This window comes from Pezoporus flaviventris, unplaced genomic scaffold (genome assembly GCF_033815535.1).
Source record: "Pezoporus flaviventris isolate CSIRO_AGI_PZ_B2104156 unplaced genomic scaffold, CSIRO_AGI_Pfla_v1 ptg000002l, whole genome shotgun sequence".
Taxonomy (NCBI): domain Eukaryota; kingdom Metazoa; phylum Chordata; class Aves; order Psittaciformes; family Psittacidae; genus Pezoporus; species Pezoporus flaviventris.
In genome coordinates this window covers 58,910,742-58,933,965 of record NW_026892550.1, presented here as the reverse complement: position 1 = coordinate 58,933,965, position 23,224 = coordinate 58,910,742, and the positions used below count along the sequence as shown (strand labels likewise).

The 23,224-nt window shown below is 40.1% G+C and overlaps 1 protein-coding gene across 1 annotated transcript; it reads right to left on the bottom strand.

Moving 5' to 3' along the window:
* Positions 1-753: 753 nt before the first annotated feature.
* Positions 754-23,168, bottom strand: PKD2 (polycystin 2, transient receptor potential cation channel). The gene is made up of 15 exons (XM_061480105.1): positions 22,750-23,168; positions 16,719-16,832; positions 14,422-14,555; positions 13,830-14,080; positions 12,897-13,121; positions 12,100-12,328; positions 10,850-11,020; positions 9,428-9,609; positions 8,244-8,364; positions 5,693-5,791; positions 4,602-4,723; positions 4,019-4,136; positions 3,592-3,755; positions 2,660-2,807; positions 754-2,441 (listed from the first exon to the last, which is right to left on the bottom strand). The coding sequence occupies exons 1-15, from the start codon at positions 23,150-23,152 to the stop codon at positions 2,208-2,210; spliced, it is 2,715 nt and encodes a 904-aa protein (XP_061336089.1). The 5' UTR covers positions 23,153-23,168; the 3' UTR covers positions 754-2,207.
* Between the last annotated feature and the right edge of the window lie 56 nt (positions 23,169-23,224).

Sequence of the window (23,224 nt, the reverse complement as noted above, 5' to 3'; positions counted from 1 at the left end):
CATGTAATTAGTTAGCATGCTTCAAAGTTTAAACTGTAAGTCATGCTACACACCAACACACTACCCATTCTAAATATGAAGACTATGCATATTTAAATTGCTTTGTATGGTATTTTCTGTTTTCCCTGCACATCACCTGGCCACGTGTTCAGCTAGTGTTCTTTGGTTGGTTTGTTTAAAGTTACAAATGCCAGTTCAATACAGAAATGCTTTCCTCGGGAAGGGTTCTAAGGTCCAAAAAGTTTCAATTGAGGCAAGACAGAGCTTAGCCTGAGTGTCTCGTTTCACACAAAAGCCCTAACTACTGTGCTGTGCGCTGTTTTGGGAAGCTGACAGGGTTTCTTCTGAAGCAGTATGAATTTCTTCCTAGTACAGGAACCACAGAAAGAATAAACACTTCACCTGTTCCGTGAATCACAACCTGTTTTCCCACGCTGGTCTGCTCTCAAGCCAAAGCTACTAAGAAATTCCAGTCCCGGCACTGAACTTCCTCCTGCACCACTTACATTCAGTTTCTGTGCATATGGTTTCTCATAAACTTAAAAACAGGGAAAGGAATTAAGTCTATTTAGTTCTAGCAAGTTCTCTGGTTAGGAAGAAAGAATTCTGAGTCACTGTACATCCAGGCAATGCAATTGTAAGATCATACGCAAGGTGTAAGCTTCACCTAAGCAGCACAACTGCAAGAATAAGGTGTTAACTTCCGGCAACAAATGCTTTTTGAAACACAAAGCATCAATATAACATATACATATGCTACTTATACTTTGTTAAATAGGCATTTTTCCCTCTATATACCCTGCTAACAGCTTTGATGTGTTTGATTGTGTAGGTTTCCCTCTTCCTTTACAGCAACTCTAAGTCTTTAAATACAACTGCCATCTTCAGGAAAAAAAGCACAACTGAAACTCCCTCCTAAACCAGTATTCCACAGACGGAAATACGTTGCTAGGCAAAACCACAAACACTACGCCCCAATGGTTTCTGTAGGAAACCAACCTAATTTCAGTGTCCTTTCATAAACAAAGCTTCTACGGCCCAGAAAGCAGAGGAAACTAAACACTAAAAATCAGTGATTATACTACAAACACCTTTCGAAAGGCATCATGTGTTGCACCTCAGCAGAGAAGCATATGTAGAAATATACCTAATAATATTACAAGCAGTTCTTTTAAATGTACATACAGACTACACAGTTGAGACATGGTTACAACTTGACACAGCACAGGATCAGACTGCAAACCATCAGCAACTTCTCTGCCCCCTTCCCTGTTGTACCCACAGAAGAGTTGATGTTTCTCAATTTTGTGAGCTTTGAAAGAATCTATTTTCTGCAAAGTAACCATATTTACCTAAGAATTGGTGGAATGTTTATCCCAGGAACACTTAGATCATGAAATCATAGCATTAAAAAATGGGCACTTTGCAACAAAGCCCAAAATTATTACTTTCATTGGGTGTGAAGAGGCAGCTCTCAAATAGTGCTTTTGAAATGCTAATGGAACACAAACACCTGCAATGTGTACATTTCTATTATGGAATACGTGATTTACCATTGTACAAAGTGAGTGTACTTTCTTCTGTTTAAAAAAACATAGTATTTCTCAAAACCAGGAAGAAATGAACATTTGAAGTTGATTAAAATGTTAGTAACACCAAGAATAACTCAGAAACATAGGCAGAAGCAAAGTAAAAAAGTGCTATTTTATCTCTGAAAAGTGTCAGCTGTTAACAATGAATGAGGCAATAAATTCATGCCATCTTCTTTTAAAAATTGCTTTTAAAAGCATTGGGAAAAAATCCTATTTTCCAACAGAAAGCAAAATACTTGCAGCCTTTCAGTGGAGTGGTTTTAGCCACAGCACATTATTCTGTCTGAAGCTTGATGCCCTTGTGGAAGTGTCCCCATAATACATGTATGGAATCAAACTTCTGGCCAGGTAGATTTTGTAACAACTGTTTCCATTCTGCCTCCTGCACTTTCATTTGCAAGGCTGACAGTTTACTGTGGGCAACTTGAACGTGACACATGGCTTATGTAGGTCTGAAAATGCCTTTTGAAGAGAATATTTACTTTTGCCCATGGGTGAGAAATGTCCTTAGTGGTCTGATGAGGATGATCACCTCATGCTGGGAAACAGTGGAGTAGTGTATTTGCTGGCTTAATACTGACCTGAAACATTCAGAATCGCCTACAAAGTTAATCCTTACACATGGATGTTATTCCCCCCATTTCCTCCTCCCCCATCAATACCATCTGACTGGGAGGATGATGGCCGAGAGTTCCTTGAACGAGGCTGGCCATTCAGTCCAAGTGGTGTTCCCAACCGATGGCTCATTTGGGATGCCGTGTCATCTGATTCCCACCTCTCCAACTCCTCTCGCACAAGTCGCTCCATTTGTTCTCTATGGATTTCATTGTCACGACCCAGTCTTTCATCCTGAACAGATTAAAAGACGCAACCTTGAAGCTCAGCTTCTAAACAACAGCCTAAGCAAATCCCTACACAAACATGGGAAAGTCTTACGCCACTCAAGTATTTCCATAGGCTAGTGGAGAAACACTGCTAGTACAGTAAATGGTTTTCTTTCCAGTGATGTAATGCCCAGGTTGTCACCTTCACTGATGACAGCACAATTTGTATTACAGTTTTCTTACCTCTGTTACTCCATCTAACAGCCTTCCTAACACATCTCTCCTTTTTAGTTTGGCTCTCTCCATCGCTTCAAGCTTCACGATAACCGCATCGATCTTGGAGACTATACTGCCGATAGAATGCTCCATGCGATCCACCCGCCTCATGAGCCTAAGGGCAACAAGTGTGAGCTTCAATAACCCTGTCTGAGTCAGTATCACTGTAGTATGCCAACACACAAAGCAGATAAGGATGAGAGCCTTTTAATTCTGGCATGCATCTGACCCTCCACAAATCAGTCCTGATGTCCAGGCAGGGACAAGGTACACAAGAGCAAAAGGATAACACAGAGATAAAGCAGATGGGGAAAAAAACCCCAGAAACATATTCCACTCTGTTTTCCCTGCTTTTAGGGCATCCTCATGAAAATTTGTTGGTTCTAGTTACTGAAATTCTTCATTCAGCTAGTGTTGCTATAATTAATTAATATGGAGATCTATTATTTTAGACAAAATACACACTCACAACTAACTTAATCTTACTAAAAAAAACACCTTAAGTTCTCAGTGAACCTAAAACAACCTCAAGGTTTTACTTCTAAAAATCGTAGAAAAGTCTTCTGGCATTATTGTATCATTTTCCCTGTTCCCTACTGTACCATTTGACCATTTTTTCTGTCTTTTCAATGACCAGGTTTTAAAGACAGGGGCTTTTTTTCTTTGGTTGGTTTGTTTTTGGTTTTGTGTCTAATTCACATCAGCCTCTCTAAAGTAATTCCAGTTCAGACACTAAAGAGTGACTTAAGTACCTTCAAAACACAGCGTTTACTTTTATGAATAATTTGATTAATAGAGTTACAGGAGACTCTATTATAGAACTGAAAGAAGAAAACCTACAAGGGAAAAAATCCCCCAAACACCATGCAGATTTTTCCTCCTCAGAACAATCAACTTACACTTGGAACTCTTCATAGGAAACCCCACTAGAGCTGCTGCCCCTCCTCCTGGAGCTGTGTCCACTGTCTTCATCCTCATCCTCCTCAGAGTCGTCCAAGCTCCGGGGGAAGCTGCGGCTGCTCAGAGGACGTGGCAGAGAGCTCCTATCCAGGTCCAGATCCTCCTTTGTGAAAACACAAGACACAGACAAAGATGATGTAAAGATTTTCACCTGTACATGAGGGATGGGGGTGTCAAGGTCAAAAACCTCTTGCCCTCCATCAGCTCCTCCTTGCCTATTTACAGTCCTGCTCAGACAGGCAGGAATGAGAGCAAATGTGAAGGGAAACAAGAGGACTCTTCTAGGGCAGAATTGTTCAGAAACAAGCATGGGGAGAAGACTGGCAGATGGCAGTGGTGGCATATCACTCCTAACACGGAGCTCACCCTCTCTTTCTCAAGGTCATCTCTCATCTGCTGATGTTCATGCTCTGTCAATTCCTGGTCCCCATCCTGGTCATATTTGGTAAATATTGCTTCAATCTCTGCATCCGTGTGCCCCTTCCTGAAAACGGAGTAAAAACAGTTCCCTTATTTCCCATTTTTTGGACGCCAAGTGAACTTCAAGTATTAGAAAAACACTTCACTCCATCAGACCTTCATCCCCCAGCCAAAGGCATAACTGATCCTAGTGCTGCCTATGAATTCACAACACTGATAATAAACACCTCAGCCCTCACCTTTTATTACTCAGTAGCACAAATCTCCCCTAGACTGCACCCTGCTCCTTCACAACCATCCCTTTTATACCTCTTTGTTTGCTTTCCTTGGATTCCTGACTGTTCACAATCTCCTGCAGTGGCTCAGATAGAAATATTACCATTTCCTCAAATGCTTTAGATCTCTGCTTCCTAAGGCCCCTTCTACCCACAACAAGAGAATGTGGCATTCTCTTGCTTCTCACAGAAGCATCAAAGACATGACATGTCTCTGGGATACTCTTCCAGATAATAAGTAACAGCTTCCTTACCCTTTCAGATCTTGCCGGAGCTCATCAAAATTTAACTTTCCCCCACCTTGTCTCAGGCTTTCTGAAATGTCATCAACAGTAGTCTTCTTCAATTTAAGTTTGATCATGGCTTTGTTGTAGCCCTAAAAGAAACAGTGATATTTTGTGTTTTACTTGTCATGAAATGTTAACACTTGATTTCTAATAACTTTCTCATTATAAAAATCACCTAGTGTATACTATCATTCAGTGCGTCCCAAAAGTCCTGCAGGAATCTCTCTTTTCCTCTGGTTTACCCATCTTTTATTTCAGCATTTAAATGAGCAACATATAAATACCTCTGCAGTTAGAGTAAGGCTTTCATCCTTCAGTTTGCACTGCAGGTCAGCAGGAATGGAGTATTTTGTACAGCAAGACCTTTAGCAGTCAGTTACTGACAGTTAAGTGACAGTTTTAAATAATGCTGACAACACAGGTACAACTTCCTGCAGTTATTTTGCTTCTCTGTCATGCTTCCGTTGTAGGAATGACATAAAATCTTCATCCCAAAAAGCAGCACTCTTTGTTTTTCTCTGCTCTGTTTTAATAACCAGTTTGCAAGTTTTAAACTCAGAGTTACTGGTCATGCCGAGTATGTGGTTAGACATTTCTGACCACAGTACAGCACCGCATCCATGCCAGAGCACACGTATGTGCACGTTTTTCCTAAACTGGGATTCAAGTCAAGCTCCTAACTTTGTATTCAACAACCTTACTGGCAGCTGCCCCTGGAAGCTCCCAACGCATTATCCAAGACTCGCCTAAATTTATTGCCCAAAATGAGGTAGTTCTGTGACCAAACCAAACAGCAGCTTAGCTTCAGTGTTCAGTGTTTCTGTAGGTACTTGACAGTCAAATCTTATGTTGTATTCAGCAGGCTGATCATTCAACACAAAGTCTCAGATGACTAAAATATGTTGTGATGGAAAGTTTTCATTTATTTTACACTCAGCTCAGATTAATTTAACTAGAGATGTGTATATTCATCAGCTGCTGCCAGCTTCACTTTGTAGCAATTTATGGAGTGAGTTTAGATGTGAGGAATGTTAAAACAAACAAAATGTTACTTTTACCTTTCTGATAAGGTCAGACAGTTCCATTTCTGCCTTCTGTTGTGCCATATCCGATTTGACTTCAGAGTACGTATCATTGATGATGGCCAAAAACATGTTCTGTTCATGAGAGAAATGAAAAAGCCCAACTGAAATTTCACCAAGCCTAAGCCCTGCTCCTACAACCTTCATGTGCAGACCTATACATGACTTTTTAAAAAAGGCCAGGAGAAAATGGTGAGCTTTTTCTAAAGCACTAACATCAAGAACTTGAGATATTGAAATGGGATGCACTGCAGTGTAGCAACTTCTAGTCAAGACTACTGGTTATTAATGTAACTGGAGTATTACTTTCCAGAGACAGTTCATACCTACACAAAGCAGCGGCAATAAACCATGCTTGTTTAACATTATATATTTAAGTTTGACCTTCTATCTGCCAGGCCAAACTTACACAGATAGTAACTATTAATTAATCTAGAGAACACAAAAAAAGTGCCTGAGTAGTCAAGTCAACTATTCATCTCATAATAACCAGGACAAACATAAATTTCTTACCTAGTTACCGCTCTGCTTGCATTTCAGACTAAGATAAAAACAAAACAGCTTGCAATCAGACATTTGGCATGTACACCACCAACTCTGAAAAGAGTCTGGTTGCTTGCCCAAATGAAAGAGAAAAAAAAAAGTAGGTCTCACTAACCCTGCGCCAAGCATATAGTTTGAGACATGCTGTCATTACCGAAAGGCTCCTGCTGAACAACATGGAGTAAATATGACTGAATTGCAAGCTGGATATTCAAGTTGAAGAAGAATTACTTAATTCACTGGCACATTCAATGTGCCACTCTCACACAGAAAGGCAGTGTTAACCTCTATTTCCTTATGGACTTAAAAAATTGCTTTAGGATAAATATCTTCCAACACTGTACCTTTATGCATTATTGTCCAACACCAGAGAAGAGGTAACTTGACTACCGTATATTTGCTTTCAGCTACTCAAAATTAAGAGCTGGTGCTTTCTGGTCATCTTCCCTAACTTAGTTTCCAGACCTCAGACTAGTCTCAAGGAGCTTACAGCAACATTTCACTCCAGCCAAATGACAGGATTGTGCAGGTGTGGATAGGCACAGAAATTATAGTGAGTATTTTGGATAACCTGGTCATGCCTTCACGCTCTAGTACTTTTCTGCTACCCCTTCAGAAAAAAAACTTCTCTCCGTTGCTGAACACTAGCCTCTGCTCCTCTGCATCTTGTGAGGTGCTTCAAAACAAATGTAAAACCTGCTTCGTTTGCTTCTTGGGCCGAAGTGACCCATAAGTTATTTTCTGTTTGACTACTGGTATATCCTTCTGAACACTTGAGATTCAATGCTTCCTTACTAGCCAAGATGAAGTCTTCTCCCACAAATAATATCTGAATGCCATTTCTCCTCATTTCAAAGATTAATAAAAAGCCTCATTAAGTACAAGGTTCACTAAGTAACTCTAATATTTATGATGATACAGGACTGCTGTACTGTTCCAGGTTAGTAAAATCCTACTTTAATGCTTGCCATCTTATCAAATCCCCCAAAGATACACAGTTTGGGGAATCATCTGAGGGCTTCTTGCTCACATAACAGCTTCCATGTGGTGATACACTAGAAACAAAATTACTACATCTTAATGTCAGTACCAAACTAACTGAAAACTACATTTAAGTACAAGATACTGAGGCTCTTCTCTTATATCAAGATAAAAATGAATTTACCTGGTCTCCTAAGTTTCTAAGAGTGGGGCTTCCTCCCTTCAGTTGCTACTATCAAAAAGACTAATATGGATTCAATATTAGTATTAACAGAGAGTTTACAAAAGATGCGTACTCACAATGTACTCACTGTTTGAATTTATTTGTCAAACAATCATGTCTACATACTGCCTCTCAGATAAGCTAAGCTTCTTGCAATACTGTTTGTCAGAAAGTGGACAGGTAATCTGCACTGGGAAGGTGAGAAAGACAGGGCCCAACTTTGCCCTGGAGAAGGAGAGAGGCCTTTGCAGGGAAACCTGCATATCTGACAACTGCTGCACTGCTGATGAATTAGACACTGCTAGCAGACAAGCTGTGTGTTGCATGCATAAACTAGACTGCTGTAAATACAACCAGCCACATGTTAGAGCACCTTTATAAACTAAGGACATTATGTATGGAACATTACAGCTACTTTGCACCAGAAGATATGGGCTTGCTTTGTGTGTCAACCAGGCACTATTCAGCTTTTAGAAATAAGTAATCCTTTATAATGATAAAATTACATAAATTAGAAAGAAAAGAAAAAGGAAAGAAAAAAATAAATACACTCCACCAGAACGTGGAGCACTATATGGGAATGACAACAAACATACAATGCAAATTCATTTTAAATGAAGAAAAACTGAGGAGTGTAGTGACCAGCCATGGAACAGTCAGGCCCCTACATGGACTGCACACTCACCAATATCAAAAAAAGCCCCAAAGCAGCAGCAGAAATCAAAGAACAGATGCAGAAATGGCCACCTACCCACCCCACATAAACAAAAGTGTACATACCAAAAGAATGAAGAACATAAAGAACACAAATGTAGTGAAATAAATTGGTCCCAAAATTCGATTAGCTTCTTCAACCTCTGTGAAGTTGAAGTCTCCCAAAATGATGCGGAACTGAGTAAATCTTAAAAAACAAAACACATCCAGGTGTTGAACAAACGCACTTTCAGAGCTGTGCAAGAATTCTAAAACCATTTTACCATAACAGTCTGACTGATGGGCAGCAGAGAGGTCTGCACTACTATAATACTTTGTCAGGCACTCCAATAGCCAATTCCTCAAACCTACCTCTAGGCATAACCAAACTCGCAGTCAGATATCACAAACAGAGCAAAACTGGGGTGGATACTTCTGACTTTTAGTCAAAACTGATAATAGGAACCACAGAGAGTGGAGCAGAGCAAACCAATGGTTACCATTGTGAAGCTTTAAGACCCACTCCTGTCCCTGTCTTATCCCTTCTGCCTCTTGCATACAACCTCAGTGCTCTCCACGTTGTCTCTACAGTGCCAAGGCAGGAAGAGGCTTGGCACTGCACAGCACTGCCATCATATTTCAAGTTCCTTCAAGTTCCTTCACCTCTCTACAAAGAAGTTTTTGCAACACTGCCCCAGTGTAAGGGAAGAGGGGGAAATCAATAACTAAACACTACCCCCTTTAGAATCAAGTTACGTTGTACCAAATCAACTGATTACTGACCGTATATTAAAGTCCAATCTCTCTCTGGATTACAGCAGATACTTACAAATTTACTAGCTGGCTGTCCAAGATGCAACCTGTGAGTCAAAGAACTACACATGCTACCAGGAACATGGTGTTATTACACATACAACATTTCCATAAGCATTAGAAATATAAGTAAGCATATAATAATTCAACTGCTGAAGACAGAGTTATTGCTTTATCTAGGAATGTGACCAACTGTTATAAAACCCATGTCACTTCTACCAATCAAAGCTTGCCATTTTTGGCTCACTGATCAAACTATAGCACATTTTTAATCTCATAGCAAAGACAGGTTTTGAACTAAAAATGTTATTAAAAACATGCATTTGCTACTGAGTTACATCAACAGTGATATGTCTGCAGCTTATCTGTTTAGATTGATGTTATAGGATTTGTCTCTCATGAGGCAACCGAATCTATTTACCAATGAGCTGAGAAATTCTTAGCACTTTTGTACTTACATGCAGTCCTGGAAAGTACTGAAGTCATCAATTTGAGTGCCAAAGACAAGATAGGCCAACTGAGCATATGCTAAGAAAATAATAAAAAACATAATAGCAAAGCCAACAACATCTTTGACGCAGCGAGACATGGTAGTGGATAACTGACTCATTGTTCTGTTGAAGTTAACGAATTTGAAAAGCTGTCAAAAGAAAACATGACAAAAAACACAACTGTAAAGACAAGGAAAACAACAATTTCTTAACACAACTGTTCTCCAGCCTTTTACATATTAGATGTCTTACTTAATTTGATGGGAGACGAAGTCAGATAATTTACATTTAGAAATACACCCTTTCCTAAAAAACACTGAGGCTTGAAATGAGAAGAAAACTCTGTGAGAATGACATTTCTTGTCTAGCTGCAGGGGTTTGCTTGTTTTTCACTCCTGTATTTGTCAGCCAGGCTTCAGAGAAGTGTAACCAAAACACCTCATTTATTGTCAAAGAAGATGTTAGCTATGAAGTAGTAAAATGTGAGAAAAGCAAATCTCACAGCTGACCTAGCTCTGAGCAGGTGGACAGAGACTTCCTGAGGCCCCTCCACCCTGCATTATTCTATTATTCTGCAGTTTACCATTACTTCCTATAATAAGCCGCTTTATTCCTTAAACCATGATGCAAAATAGACGCAGCTTTGTAATTATAAAACGGTAAGAGACAGCTAACTTACTTAATAAACTTAAGTATCAGTTTGGAGTATCATAGTGGAAATTCATTTATCATTGGTCTTGTATTTTCCCCTATTTATCAGTTTAGTAATTAAATATTCCTCTGCAATGTTATATATACAGAGGACAGGAAATGAACATGAACTTGAAAAGAAATATCACTATAAAGGAGGCAGAAAACCAGAGAAATTAAGTCTAAAGTAATATACATAGTTTTCAAATGAATTGGACTAGGTTTACCAACACTCTAAAGATTTAGAAACTTTGAATAGATAGAACTGGCACAGTTAAACCAGACTAGGAAAAAGCAGTACCAGTAAGTTACTGACTTATTAACTCAGGAATACTAAAAACATTGATTTATATTTCTGCTGTGACAAAGCACTAGCACTGACTACATCTTTGAGACTTAAGGCTGATTAAAACTTATGGCAAATTACAACCTTGTTTTCAGCCTGCAAGAAGTTACCCCTGTGCTCTGACTTTCCTTTGTGCCCAATTTTATGAAAAACATAGAATCATATAATGGTTTGGAAGGGACCTTTGGAAGCTCATCCAGTTCCACCCCCCCTGCAATAGGCAGGGAGACCTTCCACTACACCAGGTTACTCAAAGCCCCATCCAGCGTGGCCTTACATGACTAAATCTCAAATCATGTAATCAACAGAATTACATTCTAATGTCAGAATAAGGATATACATCTTGGAGTTACCTTAATCCAGACAAAAAACACAGTGACTGCAGCTATGTTGTTGAATTGCATTTGCCAATATGCCAAAGGTTCAAAATTGGGGAAAGAGTTCTGATCTTCCAGCAGCTTCTTCAGGAGCATATCAACAGTTGATGTTCTGTAGATGCTAATTCCTATAGCTGCCACAGAGAGCTGAGTACAAAAGAAACATACAAATTTACCAAAGGTGATGAGGGTTTTAAAACACTTTGCCATGTATACAGAGTCATAAAGTACATAATCCTAAAGTTAAACAATGTCCACCAGACCAGGTATAAACAAAGCGTTTTATCCCTTTGTGTGAACCGAATTTTATACTCGCACTTGAATATACTTCACTGACTGTAACAGTAAAGCATCTTACTCCTGCCCCTGCCATTAAATATAAGGAACAGCACACAGTTCATGTAAACATCCCCCCAAACAGCCTTTCATATAAAAAGCACTGTGATACAAGTATGATTTCTCTGGAGCACTGGCTTCAAGACTTAAACCTCTGATACATCCAAGCCTGAAGATAGGAAACAAGAACAAGACTGGGTCTGTTTCAGTATTGCTTACTTTGTATTCTTTTGGCAGGCACAGCTTGACATAAATCCAGAGAGAATTACATATGTATTTTTAAATCAAAGATCATGATTTTCTGTTACACCAAGATTGTTGATGTGCAACGCTGTCCACTTAACCAAGAAAGCAGCCCTGACAGCTGCTAGAACTCTACAATTCGAGACACTTCTTCAAACTTGGTATTAGCTGCTGAGTATTTTAATGACATATGAAATCTCTTTGTGGTTCTCTGCAAACATATTCAAATCCCAGTCCCATTCCTCCAAACATAAATCACTGCTTTAAAGCAGCTGATTTTCTTACTTGAAAGTCACTGCAATAGTCAGTATCAGATCTGTTGAAGAGAAACATGGGCAAGTTTGTTATCTTTCATAATGACTACACCATTATAGACAAAAAGTGTGAGGAAGCACACTGGAGAAATACTCTAATTTTTCAGCAGGATGTTAAGGTTGAAACCAACAAAGAGAAAAAAAGCAAGTCTGCAAAATACATCAATATTACAACACAGACTAAAATAGTCTTATTCAGATTGAATAGCCCATTAGACTGTAAGTATCCTTCCTAATAATATTCCTATCCCTTAAAGCAATACTGAGTCATTAATGTCACTCACAAAGGGCATTTCAGAAAGTAATTTTAGCCTTATTATAAAGATTACTTACCACAATGATAAGAACATCAAGGCAATTCCAAAGACTTCTGAAGTAGTGCAGTCTATGAATGTGAATTTCTAAAATCTCTTCCACCATGTAATACAGCACAAAGAGACAAAATGCCATTTCACAGGCTGCCAGGAAAAAATCAAAAGTGGAGATGTAGTGAATCAGCCTCACTGGCTGAAATTGCCAAGATGTAACAAGGCCTCCAGTCGCTGGAAACTCCACTAACAACCTGCATCAAAAACCAGAAAAAAGGGCAAAGAATAAAAGATTTCATTTACACAGCATTGATGAAAAGCAGAGTGAAAATACATGGGTTTATTTCCATAATTATTTAAATAATGGAAACAGGCAAAAGCCCACATTTGATTCAGCAAAGACACTACACAGAACAGAAGGTGTAAACCTGACCACACTCAATTCTGACTAAAATCAAAAGCATTTCAGGAACAATGAGATAAACAGAGACAGAAAGACCTGTCTTCATCTGCATTTGTTTCATGGTGTTGAAAAGACTGATGTTGTGTATCCACATATTAATAAGTCAACTCTCTAGAGAAGTCGCCTGCAAACTGCACCCAAGCTGCTGTAGCATCAGCAAAGCCAGAACTGTCTCCAGACAATGAGTGCAGCTTCCATGTGGAGTCTCACTTCTTTGACAGGGAGGCATCCCATTTCACTTGTCTGCCTCCTTTATGCAAAACACTTACCCACGTCCTGAAAACAAAGCAATCACAAGAAAACCCCAAGTCAATAACTGACACTGTGCAATTTGAAAACTCTTATGGCTCTGTTCATACCTCACAATGCAGAATAGGTTGATGTTTGCATTGTATACAGAGAAATCAATGAAAGCTGCTCTGGTCCCTCTGTCTAGCCACAGGTTCTTCTTAAGGCTAGCAATCTGCACAGCTGTCACTTCTCTGTTCCTTGAGAGGTCTTGGTAATAACCAGCCCCACTGTATGTGGCAATCAAGCCCCAGTGGCTGCTCCCATTCAAATCCTTCTCATTGGTGTATGTCCAACTAGTTCAGAAGTAAAACAGAGTACATTAGTCTTTCCATTTGCAACTTACAATTAAGAAAACAGACACCACCAAAACCTGACCAAAAAAACATATCAGTTACTTAAAGCCATTTAAATTTAAGAGGTACTTGTAGAAAGTTTTGATGTACCCTGGAGAAAGATCTTACAAAGTTCCTTTGACTAACACAACAAAATGAAGATAGAAAAATGGGTCACAAGTATATTAATTGCCAAAAAGAAAATACATTAATCTAGTCACATAGAATTTTTCCTAAGGGAAAGAAAGAAAATTCTTTTCCATCTCCAAAACTTTTCACAATTAACTCACAAATTGTCCTCCAAGAGAGGCAGTGCTATTCCCATTTTTAGCCAGGAAAGACAACTCAGTGAAACCCACCGCAGTAATACAATCCGGAATTACAGAACAGGCGCTCACCAGTTGTAGTGCTGCACTCAGACCACAGAGTGTCTCCCATGCATAAAATGGTACAACGGCAGCCCCTCAACTCAAGCGGGTAAGAGCACAGTGCTGTCCAAGTTTAGTAAGGTTTCTCCATGAGCAGAACTGGCAACTGCTCATTTTACTAGGCTTTACAGACAGAACAGACAATAAATGCAGAGTTGCCTCTGCCAAGTGACTTATTGTGTAATTCAGCATAACCAAGATCAGGAAAAAAAATCTATGTGAATACAGGAATACTACATACGCTGTTCCATTTCGAAGTCCAAACGGAGCAGTATCTTCATTAGCTACAGAATAGACATCATAGCAGTCCTTGATTTCTTCCTTTAAATCTTCAGGTATTGAGCATGAACCATTTCTAACTTTCAGCTGCCGAATACGAGGCACCCCTAGGAGCAGGTTCTCATAATAAATGAAGCTTTTGTTTTCTGCCATGGTTTTGTTGTTGTACCACATTTCCCAGTAGAGACCATCCAGCAAAGGGCCTTCTGTGAACTGGGGAATAAGACAGGATTTCAGTTTGCATGTTTCCATCATGGTTTTTATAGATCTTCATTCCATGGATGTGTTAGAATTGCAGTTGTTAATTTTTCTGACATAAAGCCTTACTTGTCCTCCAAAGACATTCACCTTGCCCTACCCTGGCCCTCCAGCCAGGCCCCCCCCCGCCTTTGTTCTAAATTTTCACGTATTAAAGGCCAACTCTGTTCCATAGCTTTGACACATAAATCTTCACGCACAACCAAAACCACATTAGAAAAAAGATCCTGGTAGGTTAAATACACAGGACAAGCATATCACAACAAAAGAGAGATAAAAACTTGGGCTTAGATTACCTTCCAGAAGTCGTCCATTGTGGATAAAGTTTTGAAATCAGTTTTCTCCATTTTTGATACAGGTGTTTCCAGGAAGAGCTGCGACATGACCCTCGTGTAATAATACATACTGGAACTCACTGTCCCGTAAGTCACTGCAAAAGATTTAGTTAAGAATGAGAGGAAAAGGGTAGGGGAAAGATAAGAGGAAAAAAAAAGGGAAAAGAAAAAAAAAAATCTTACTTTTTTTGTTGAAATTGTATAGATTTTGCACCAAAAAGTTTAAGCTTCAGAGCAAAACAAAATCCACACCAAGCAGCATTTGTCTTTCAACTGTGAGTAAGACATAGAAAGCAGTGAAGAACAGTCTGACCAATGAGTTTAAAATACTCAGTTCTCTTTCCCACACCTCATTCTATTATTAATGTTTCTACAAAAACTAACTTCAGGAAAAAAAACCTGCATGATTCAGCAGCCTGAAGAGTGCCTTTTTAGGTGACTTGTACTATCTAAGGCATCATAGAGAGCTGGCACAGATGGCATGAGATCTCAGGAAAACTATGCCCTGCTTGAGCACATAATAAGTCAACCAGGATATTGCAGGGCACTGTGAATGACATCAGCTGCCTATGGTTGACAACGAAACCCCACCCAAGATATGCAGCGCTTCTAAGATAATCTCCCCACAGAAAATACATGACTCTGTGTTACTCTTACACTGGGCAGAACATTTGTCTGATGATGGCCAGAGCATAAATTATAAAATGACGTACAAAGGCAAGATGGCTTCAGAGAATGGTCTCTGGCTCCAATAACATCACTGCTTATAAATACTTAAAGCCATTTTGTGACAGAAACTCAGAAAGGCCTGAAAGATTAATTCTACACCAAACAATCTCCATCTGTTTTGACAATTTTATAGAAATATTTTGTCTTAGGGAAGAAAATGTGAACAAGAACTATTTTTAATAGACTTCTGCTCTGCTCTCAGAACCAGTCAACCCACGTAGTTTTGCTTTTTCTTTCCACTCCACAATTCTCTCTCACCTAAATAAAAACATCACTCCATTCTATCACAACTGATCATAAACGACAACTTAAGTGTCACTGACATTTCAGGCATATAGAACAGAACTGCCCACACTAAAAACTGAATGCTTGAAACATACCGGCTTTCCAAAGATACACTAACTTAATGCATACAGATTATTCTCCTAGTAACCAAATAAAACATCTATTTCACACTTCATCATAAGTTCTATTTTGCATCAACTTCTAATTTTTGTGCAAATACATGAACATGCCTCATTTGAAGTTCCCAAGGCCAAAGGCGGCTGCTCTCAGAACCGTTACATTATACCATATCTATTATACATTATACCAACTGTTCACAGTGCTGTGTGAGGCTTGTGATAAATCTCTATCTCTGCACCAGCATCACTAAGGTTCTTCACCTTGAGAAAAGAACAGCAAACTCTGTTCAGGATACTCTCTTAAACTCCATTTAGGCCCAGGAATATAATTCAGCACGAGGCTGGTGATCCATCAGGCTCCTCACTTCTGTACTAAGTCCGTATTTAGTAGAATCTGCTCATATTCAGTGTCAATTCTAGAGCACCTACTTTCAAGCAATCACCTACTTAAAAGCCAAAAAAAAAAAAAGTAGGTTGACTGTTACCCTGTTCTGTGTTCTATAGTGTTACAATACTTCATATGATATCATAGACATCAAAACAAATAATGCACTTATATCATGGAAGTCTCCAGCTGTGATCCATATACACTTGAGTACATGTAGGTTACAGATGCATTTAGAATGTCCAGCATCATGCAAACACAAATTATTAGGTATTTCTAAGTAGCTGGCATCATCTCTGCCTTTCCAGCAACCGTCAAGAGCTTTTATTCTTAGAATGATCTGTACATAAGCTTGGAGAGAAATTCAAAACTCAGTGATGTAATTAATTTTTAGTCCCAGATGGTAACTCAAACTCTTCACATTTAACAGTTCTGTTCAGCAATTTCAAAATGTGTAGCAGAACCATTACACTGCAGTGTGGTACTACATTAAAAAAATACTCCTTAAAAACAAAGAATATTACCACCCTGCTTAAAGGTTCAAAATTTGTGAAGTTACAGAAAGTTGCAGTACTTTAAATCTCAAGCAATAATCCATGTGCAGAAGAATTAATTCCCAGTATTTGCCTATGCACCTGCCCATTAATTCTTCTCCAACATCACTGAAACAATCTTCATTCTGGAATTACAAACAGCAAGCAGTACAGAAATGGATACACATAATGCTGAATGGTACTTACAGACACACAAGACCACAAGGAAAACCATGTACGTAACCAACTCCCGTAAAACACTTTTCAGGTATCGCTCTCTGCTGGTGTTGCTTTCTTCCATGAGTCTTGTTCCCCATAGACCTTAAAAGGAAAACATATATAATGATGCATACAGATGTCTACATAAGCAATGTAATAAGGTTGTGAAAGCTTAACCCGTCTGCTCCAGGTTCTTCTCTGGACTTTAAACCAATTTAAGGTCAAGCAAGAACTTCTTCCATACACTGAACAGGGCCTGAGACAGTATTAGCTATTCATAAGATACCATAATAATCTATTAACAGCTCAGCAGAACTCTTAACAGATTCTGCTGAAGATTTGCCAGAAGTGCTGTCCCTTAAAGCCACATGGTAGGAAAACAAATACAAGTATACAAAGACAGACAAACAGAGTCATCCTTCAAGAAATTATTTGTTTGGGGTTTTTCTTTGTGGTTTGCTTGCTTTTTAATATGAAGAGCATTGTTAGATGAATGAAAATGCATGATCAGTATTTAAATTTTATTAGGAGGCTTAACTAACCTTCTACCTGAAAGGGTATGTCCCTGCCCATGGTACAGGGGTTGGAACTAGATGATCTTCAGGTGCTTTCCAACGCTAATTATTCTATGATTCTATGTCAACCAAACGTATTTTTTAAAGAACAAGTTGTAACCATCCTCTCCTAGATAGGCAAGGCATGTCCAACAGAGACATAGGAGGGACCTTGGTAAGTATTTCTATATGATTTCTTTCCTTGCATATCAAAAGATTATCACAGAAACATTAAGTAGCAGCCTAAATGAGCAACTGCTGCCTAACTGTCAAACTGGGCAACTGCATTAGCTGAACTATTTCCTCCTGTTCCTAGCTTCACGTTCTCAAGAAGACAGTGTAAGAGAAGCTACTGAACTTGTGTGATCCTGTCCAAAAGGGTTACGGAAAAGCAAAAGGATCTTCCAAACTGTCTCTGAAAGAAACAATAAAGAAACAATCACCTGAAAACAGAAAGCAGTTAGTAACCACCATACTTATTTCCTATGCCTAATACAGGACACAAAAAAAAGCTGGGAACAGCTGCTGATGCATAGACCAGAACTGCTACCTTCAAGGAACTTCTCTTCATTTAAACCTAAATAAAGCAAGGTGATTTGACCTTAGTTTATGGTGAGAGAGAAAGTATATACAAATAAAAATTCACTGTAGAGAAGTGCACCAAACTTACACTCTTTTCCTTTGCAGCTATTTTAAACAGCCAAACTTTTAAAATGCCCCATATGTTCTCAGTAGATGGAAATGAAGTAACCTCAAACTCCCTAGGAAAAAATCCTGGATCCATCAAACATACCACAGTAATTTTAAATCAAATGGAACAGCAACAAGGGATAGCCAAAACACACTATAAAGCTCACAAACAATCAAGAGTTCAGTTGCTTTGCAACTGCTGCTGTAAGACTACACGGACAAAGGGCTCATCTGCCTGCTGCAGAACCTCATTTGCTAACAAAGAGACGTGAGTAAGGAAGCTCTTCCCTCTAACTGCAAATATGAGGTGTATTCAGGAAAAAAAAAATGTGTCAGATGATTTTAGGAGCCTTTCAGCTACCACATATTTAAGTTGCGACCTAACCACAAAGTCAACCAGGAAAGTTCTCTTGCATAGGCACAACAAGCACTAATAGTCTTAGCATTAATTTCTCTTCACATTCCTTTAGCAAATTACAACCTCCACTAGTGTCAGCCTCCAAAACAAGAGAGCCTTTTCAGAGCTGTTCTCTAAGCCTGGAAATTTACAGATAAAGACTGCAACTTTACTGCACAGAATGCCAAATCCTCACCATTAGGTCATTCTTGAAGACAGAAACACAAACCCAAGAACATTTAGAGAGTCACATAATAAAGAACTCAACAAATAGAGCCTTTAGCACAGCACTACGTTGCACTAGCAACCCTCATAATAAAGGCAGGAAAACATTACAGAAGAGAGGAAGAAAAGGCTGGAACAGGCAGTGAGCTAAGCTGGCGAGGGAGCCGAATCCCGGCTGTCAGCACATTACTCACCAATAAGAAATGTGGTGAGCAAAAAGCTTGCAAGCTCAAATTCTGTCATATTAGAATCTTGTTAGGGCTCAGCCAGGAGCAGAAAGTTACACGTGAATAAAAGAACAAAACAAAACCCAGCACCAGAGATCATACAATGAACTTTGTGTTAAATGAGCTCTGGATTTATGTGTCAGCTACAAGCCCCTTTTTTAGAAGACACACACATTATTCTCCTTTCGCATTATTAGAATATTGGTTTAGATGCATCAAGAACAGTGGTGGTAAGCAGTGCTGAATTTAAGTTGACATCCACTGCAAGCACCAAACGCACTTCATTTCTAGCCATTTTCAGTCCATTCCTTATGTAACTTTTCTATTCATCAACTTTTTGATAAAATCTATGTACGCTTTATCAAACAAACCTGAAACTAACAATTCTCTCACACTCATTCTGTAGTCCAACTGGCTTACTCATGGAGTATGTGAACTCAGAAGAGCTGTCAAAAAATAACGATCAAATGCAAATAAAAAACAGATGAAATTTCAAACAATAAAGTCTAGCTCATTAGGTACATGGGAGATTAAAGTATTTCTGTTTATACATATATAAAGTGTTATATAAATATATAAACACACATATATAATGTGTATGTACTTATACACATAATCACAAAGCCAAGTTTATAAGGTACAAAGTGCATATAAAATAATTCAGACTTGTGTGAAAGTTAAGTTCTGAAAGCACCCAAACCAAAATACGTATCACTAATCTGCCTACACACAAATTCAGATGCTGGGGAAACAATGGGGCTAGGGGAAAGAGAGGAAAGCGACCATCAGGCAAAGATGCTTTGCCCCCAGACAACAACAAAATAGTCTCAAATTCCTTAGTAAGGTATAGTCAGAGCCTACACTAGGTTCAAGTCAGTAAAAATGTCATAATGCATTCTTTGTGAAAGTAACAATTAATGACTGGAAATATCTGATGCTTCCATTTAGCAGTAATTAAGAAAACCTTTCAAGAAATATCCCGCATACGCTCCTTAGTATTGATACACGAGGACTCAGTAGCACTGGGTGACCAAGTACAACTCTGAGGGGCAGACCTTTCCAGCTTGGCTCTGGAAATGGACTTTGCTCTTACCCATCGAAACCATCTCCTTAACAGAACTGGATAGTCATCCCCTCCTCTCCTCTCAGCATCTGGGCTGTTTGCTGAAGAGATGTGCAAAACTAGGGGGGCTAAAGCTAAAGAGTTAGAATCTGAAAAGAACCCACAAAGAGAAAAAACTAAGATACAGGTAGTCTGAAGTAGCTTTCTCTTCACTTAGGAACTCATGTTAGCTATCTCCCCTGTAGTTGCAATTATCAAAAATCCCATCATCTTAATCCTCTCTGCTTTTTTATTTCACAACTGACAGCAAGGAAAGTGTAAGCTGTCATTCAATATCCTTCAGTTCATGCATGGCAATCTGTTTCGCCATGGTAATTCTATCACTTTTGATATCCAAAGGATTAATCCTTCTGGTTGAATTCTGTCTAGTGAAATGGAATTTCATTAAATAAATCTATGCTAACTTCTCTTTAGTCATCTTGAAATAAAATTTAATAAGAAGTATGCCCCTTTCTAGTCTTCAAAGATGAAACATCAAAATAACTACCGAGTGCTCTTTCCAGTATTAAAACCTCTCTTATCCTTTAAGTGCCCTATATTAATTTCAAGTCCTTTCACTGTGTAGCCTGCAGCAACAGCATTCTTCAGAGGTTAGTTACCTCCACAGCAGGCAAGTACAGCACCCGGCAGTACCTTCACAGCAATAAAATTACACCTAGCCATTTACTGTGGTTATAAATTAATGGCAACATTCTCATGAAAGAGCCAGAAAAGAATCTGTCTACTACAGTAACTTTGGCTACACCTCCCTACAAACACAAAATGTAGGCAGGTCAGGAATCAACAGGAACTGTGGATAGTAACCGCAGGGATAAATCCACTCCTAACATTCCTATAACATGAACCCAAGTCTTTTCATTTTACAGCCAAAAATAGAATACTACCAGTGTACACTATCTCCAACAGCAAGAGGCAACTTGGTCCACGGCCATTACTGAAAATATTGGTTTTCTTAAACTGCAAGAATGTGTAACTTTGCACCATTCTCCACACATCACACACTTGATTAATCAGCTCACACTCAGTAGTGTAAAAGAACCACACTAGTTGAAAGGATGCATAACGTTACGACGTCAAAGGTGGTTCTCATCTTTCAGAGCTCAAGCTATGGACATGCATCAGCTCCAAAGTGATTAATCTAGCCCCAGATACATTGCTTTTAGGCAGCAGGACAGGCCCCTGTCAGCACAGGGCCAAGTAGCTTCTCTGGCAACATCTGCCTGATGCTGATGAAGACTCATTCTGCCCAGCACAGCATACAGCTTCACCAAAAGCTTATTCCTCTTTGTTCTGCTGTGCAACTGAACCAGGTTGAAACAAGGTGAAAATACACAGACAACCTTAAAACAAACAAATAAAAAGCTAGAAAAAAATCATACTAAGAATAAGCATCTTTCCTTCACCCTAAACCACCCCTAAGTGCAGATAAACTATAGGTGATTCAACAAATCTATTACAAAGCCTTTGTTAAATTACATCTGGGGGGGGGTGTGTGTGTGTGTGTGTGTGGATTTTCCTTTCATCTGCAAATACTCTGACCTTACACAAATCACATGTTATTAAGCTCTGACTTCAGGTTCAAAACGGCTCAGAAACCAACACCAAGATCAGTCCTAGTGTGGATGATCTGTTTTGAGCATTGCTGCAGAAATCATGACGGAGATGAAACAGGAGTAACTCATGTCAGGTCATCATGAAGCCACTCTCACCTCACATTCAAACACCACTACTTTTCACCGCAGTTAAAAGCATATACAGGAGGTTCCTTCTTGGCAACAACTAGTATGAAGGGAGGATCTGAAAAGTCTACTTAGGTGAGAATTTTCATGAAAGGACTTCAGTTTCTCCATGCTAAGCAGCTCCTTTCCTAGGCATTTACGTATCTCACTGACAGACTAAATTAAACACACCTCCGAAAACTCTAGAGCAGTGCCATTCCATGCGTAACACATAAAACCATTCTACAACTGACATTTTTTTTCCCCAGCCATTCCGGTCTCTTTTTATGAAGAGACGTAGTTCATTGAACACTCTCCCAATAAAATCTGCTGAAAACATGCTTTATTCCATAGTCTCTGTAAATCTGACTTGCATCCAAGTAAAAAACTGCAATGATCAAGACAGACTTACTTTGGTGCAAGACTAAGGCAGAGAAATCATTATAGCAAATGATATCTGAATGCACATGAAAAACCAAAGTGAAGCATACAGGACACGCAACAGCCTAATTTACAAAGTCCTGCTTAAAATCAAGTTCATACTGACACCTCTGCTGACGCTATGCCAAGCAGTAACAGTACAAGCACTTCAGAACACTCGCATTTTAGAAGGAACCTTATTTCCTAACTATGGCTTCCTTCTGCCATATATAATATAATATATATATTTTGTCTGACACTTAAGCAAATCCTACATTTAAACCCTTCACGATTTGATGCTGGCATTTTAAGCTTCTCTAAAAAAGTAGCCAGGACTAAGACCTGGGAGGCAGAGCTCTATGCTCCAGAGGAAACCAAGGCGAAAAGGGTGTGTGCATCTGGGACGGGAGAGGGGGGCATAACCAGGTCAGAGATGGGAATACACATGTGCATAAAGCGGGGACACAAACATGGATGGACTGACGGGAGAAGGAAAAAGAATAGGGACAGAGGAAAGAGCATAGGCAGCAAAGGGGTGGGTGAAAGAAAAGGCACAAGGGATCACAAACAACCCATGAACGCTCCCCTCGCCGACAGTCCGCAGTAAAGGGCAGCCCAGCAAGACTCGGAGCCCCGCTCCGGCAGGAAGGGCCAAAGGCTCTCACCTCGCAGCCGCCGCGCCAGCCGCTTGGCCCAGGCCGCCCGGCGGGGCGCGGCGCCGTCGGGTGGCACCTGGTGGCGGCTCGGCACCTCCGTTCCGCCGCGCCCCGCAGGGACCCGCCGCTGCCGCCGCCCGCCGCCGCCCATGCCCGCCGCGCTGCTGCCCAACGACGACGAAGCGCCGGCCGCGGGACTGCCCCACTCCACGTCCATCTCCAGCACCGGCCCCGCCGCCGCCGCCGTTCCCTCCTCCTCCGGCTCGAAGCCCGGGTTGTCCCGGCTCCAGGCCTGCCGCGAGCAGGCGGAGAGCGGCGGCGACGGCGGGCAGGAGCCGGCCCGCGCCGCCTCGCCCAGCCGCTCCAGCTCCAGCTGGTCCCTCCCGCGCCGGCAGCCCCCACTGCCCGCCATCGGCCAGCCGCCACCACCACCGCCCGGGGCGGGGCACCCCCGCCTCCGCCCTTTCCCCGCCCGCCGGCGCCT

Excerpts from the sequence above, each read along its gene's own strand:
- PKD2 (XM_061480105.1), bottom strand. The coding sequence starts at position 23,152 with ATGGCGGGCAGTGGGGGCTGCCGGCGCGGGAGGGACCAGCTGGAGCTG. Across the intron at positions 14,556-16,718 it reads CCTTGTGGTCTTGTGTGTCT|TGACTTACGGGACAGTGAGT; the intron begins GTAAGTACCATT and ends AATCTTTTGCAG. Across the intron at positions 4,724-5,692 it reads TGTCTGACCTTATCAGAAAG|GGCTACAACAAAGCCATGAT; the intron begins GTAAAAGTAACA and ends TGTTTCTTTTAG.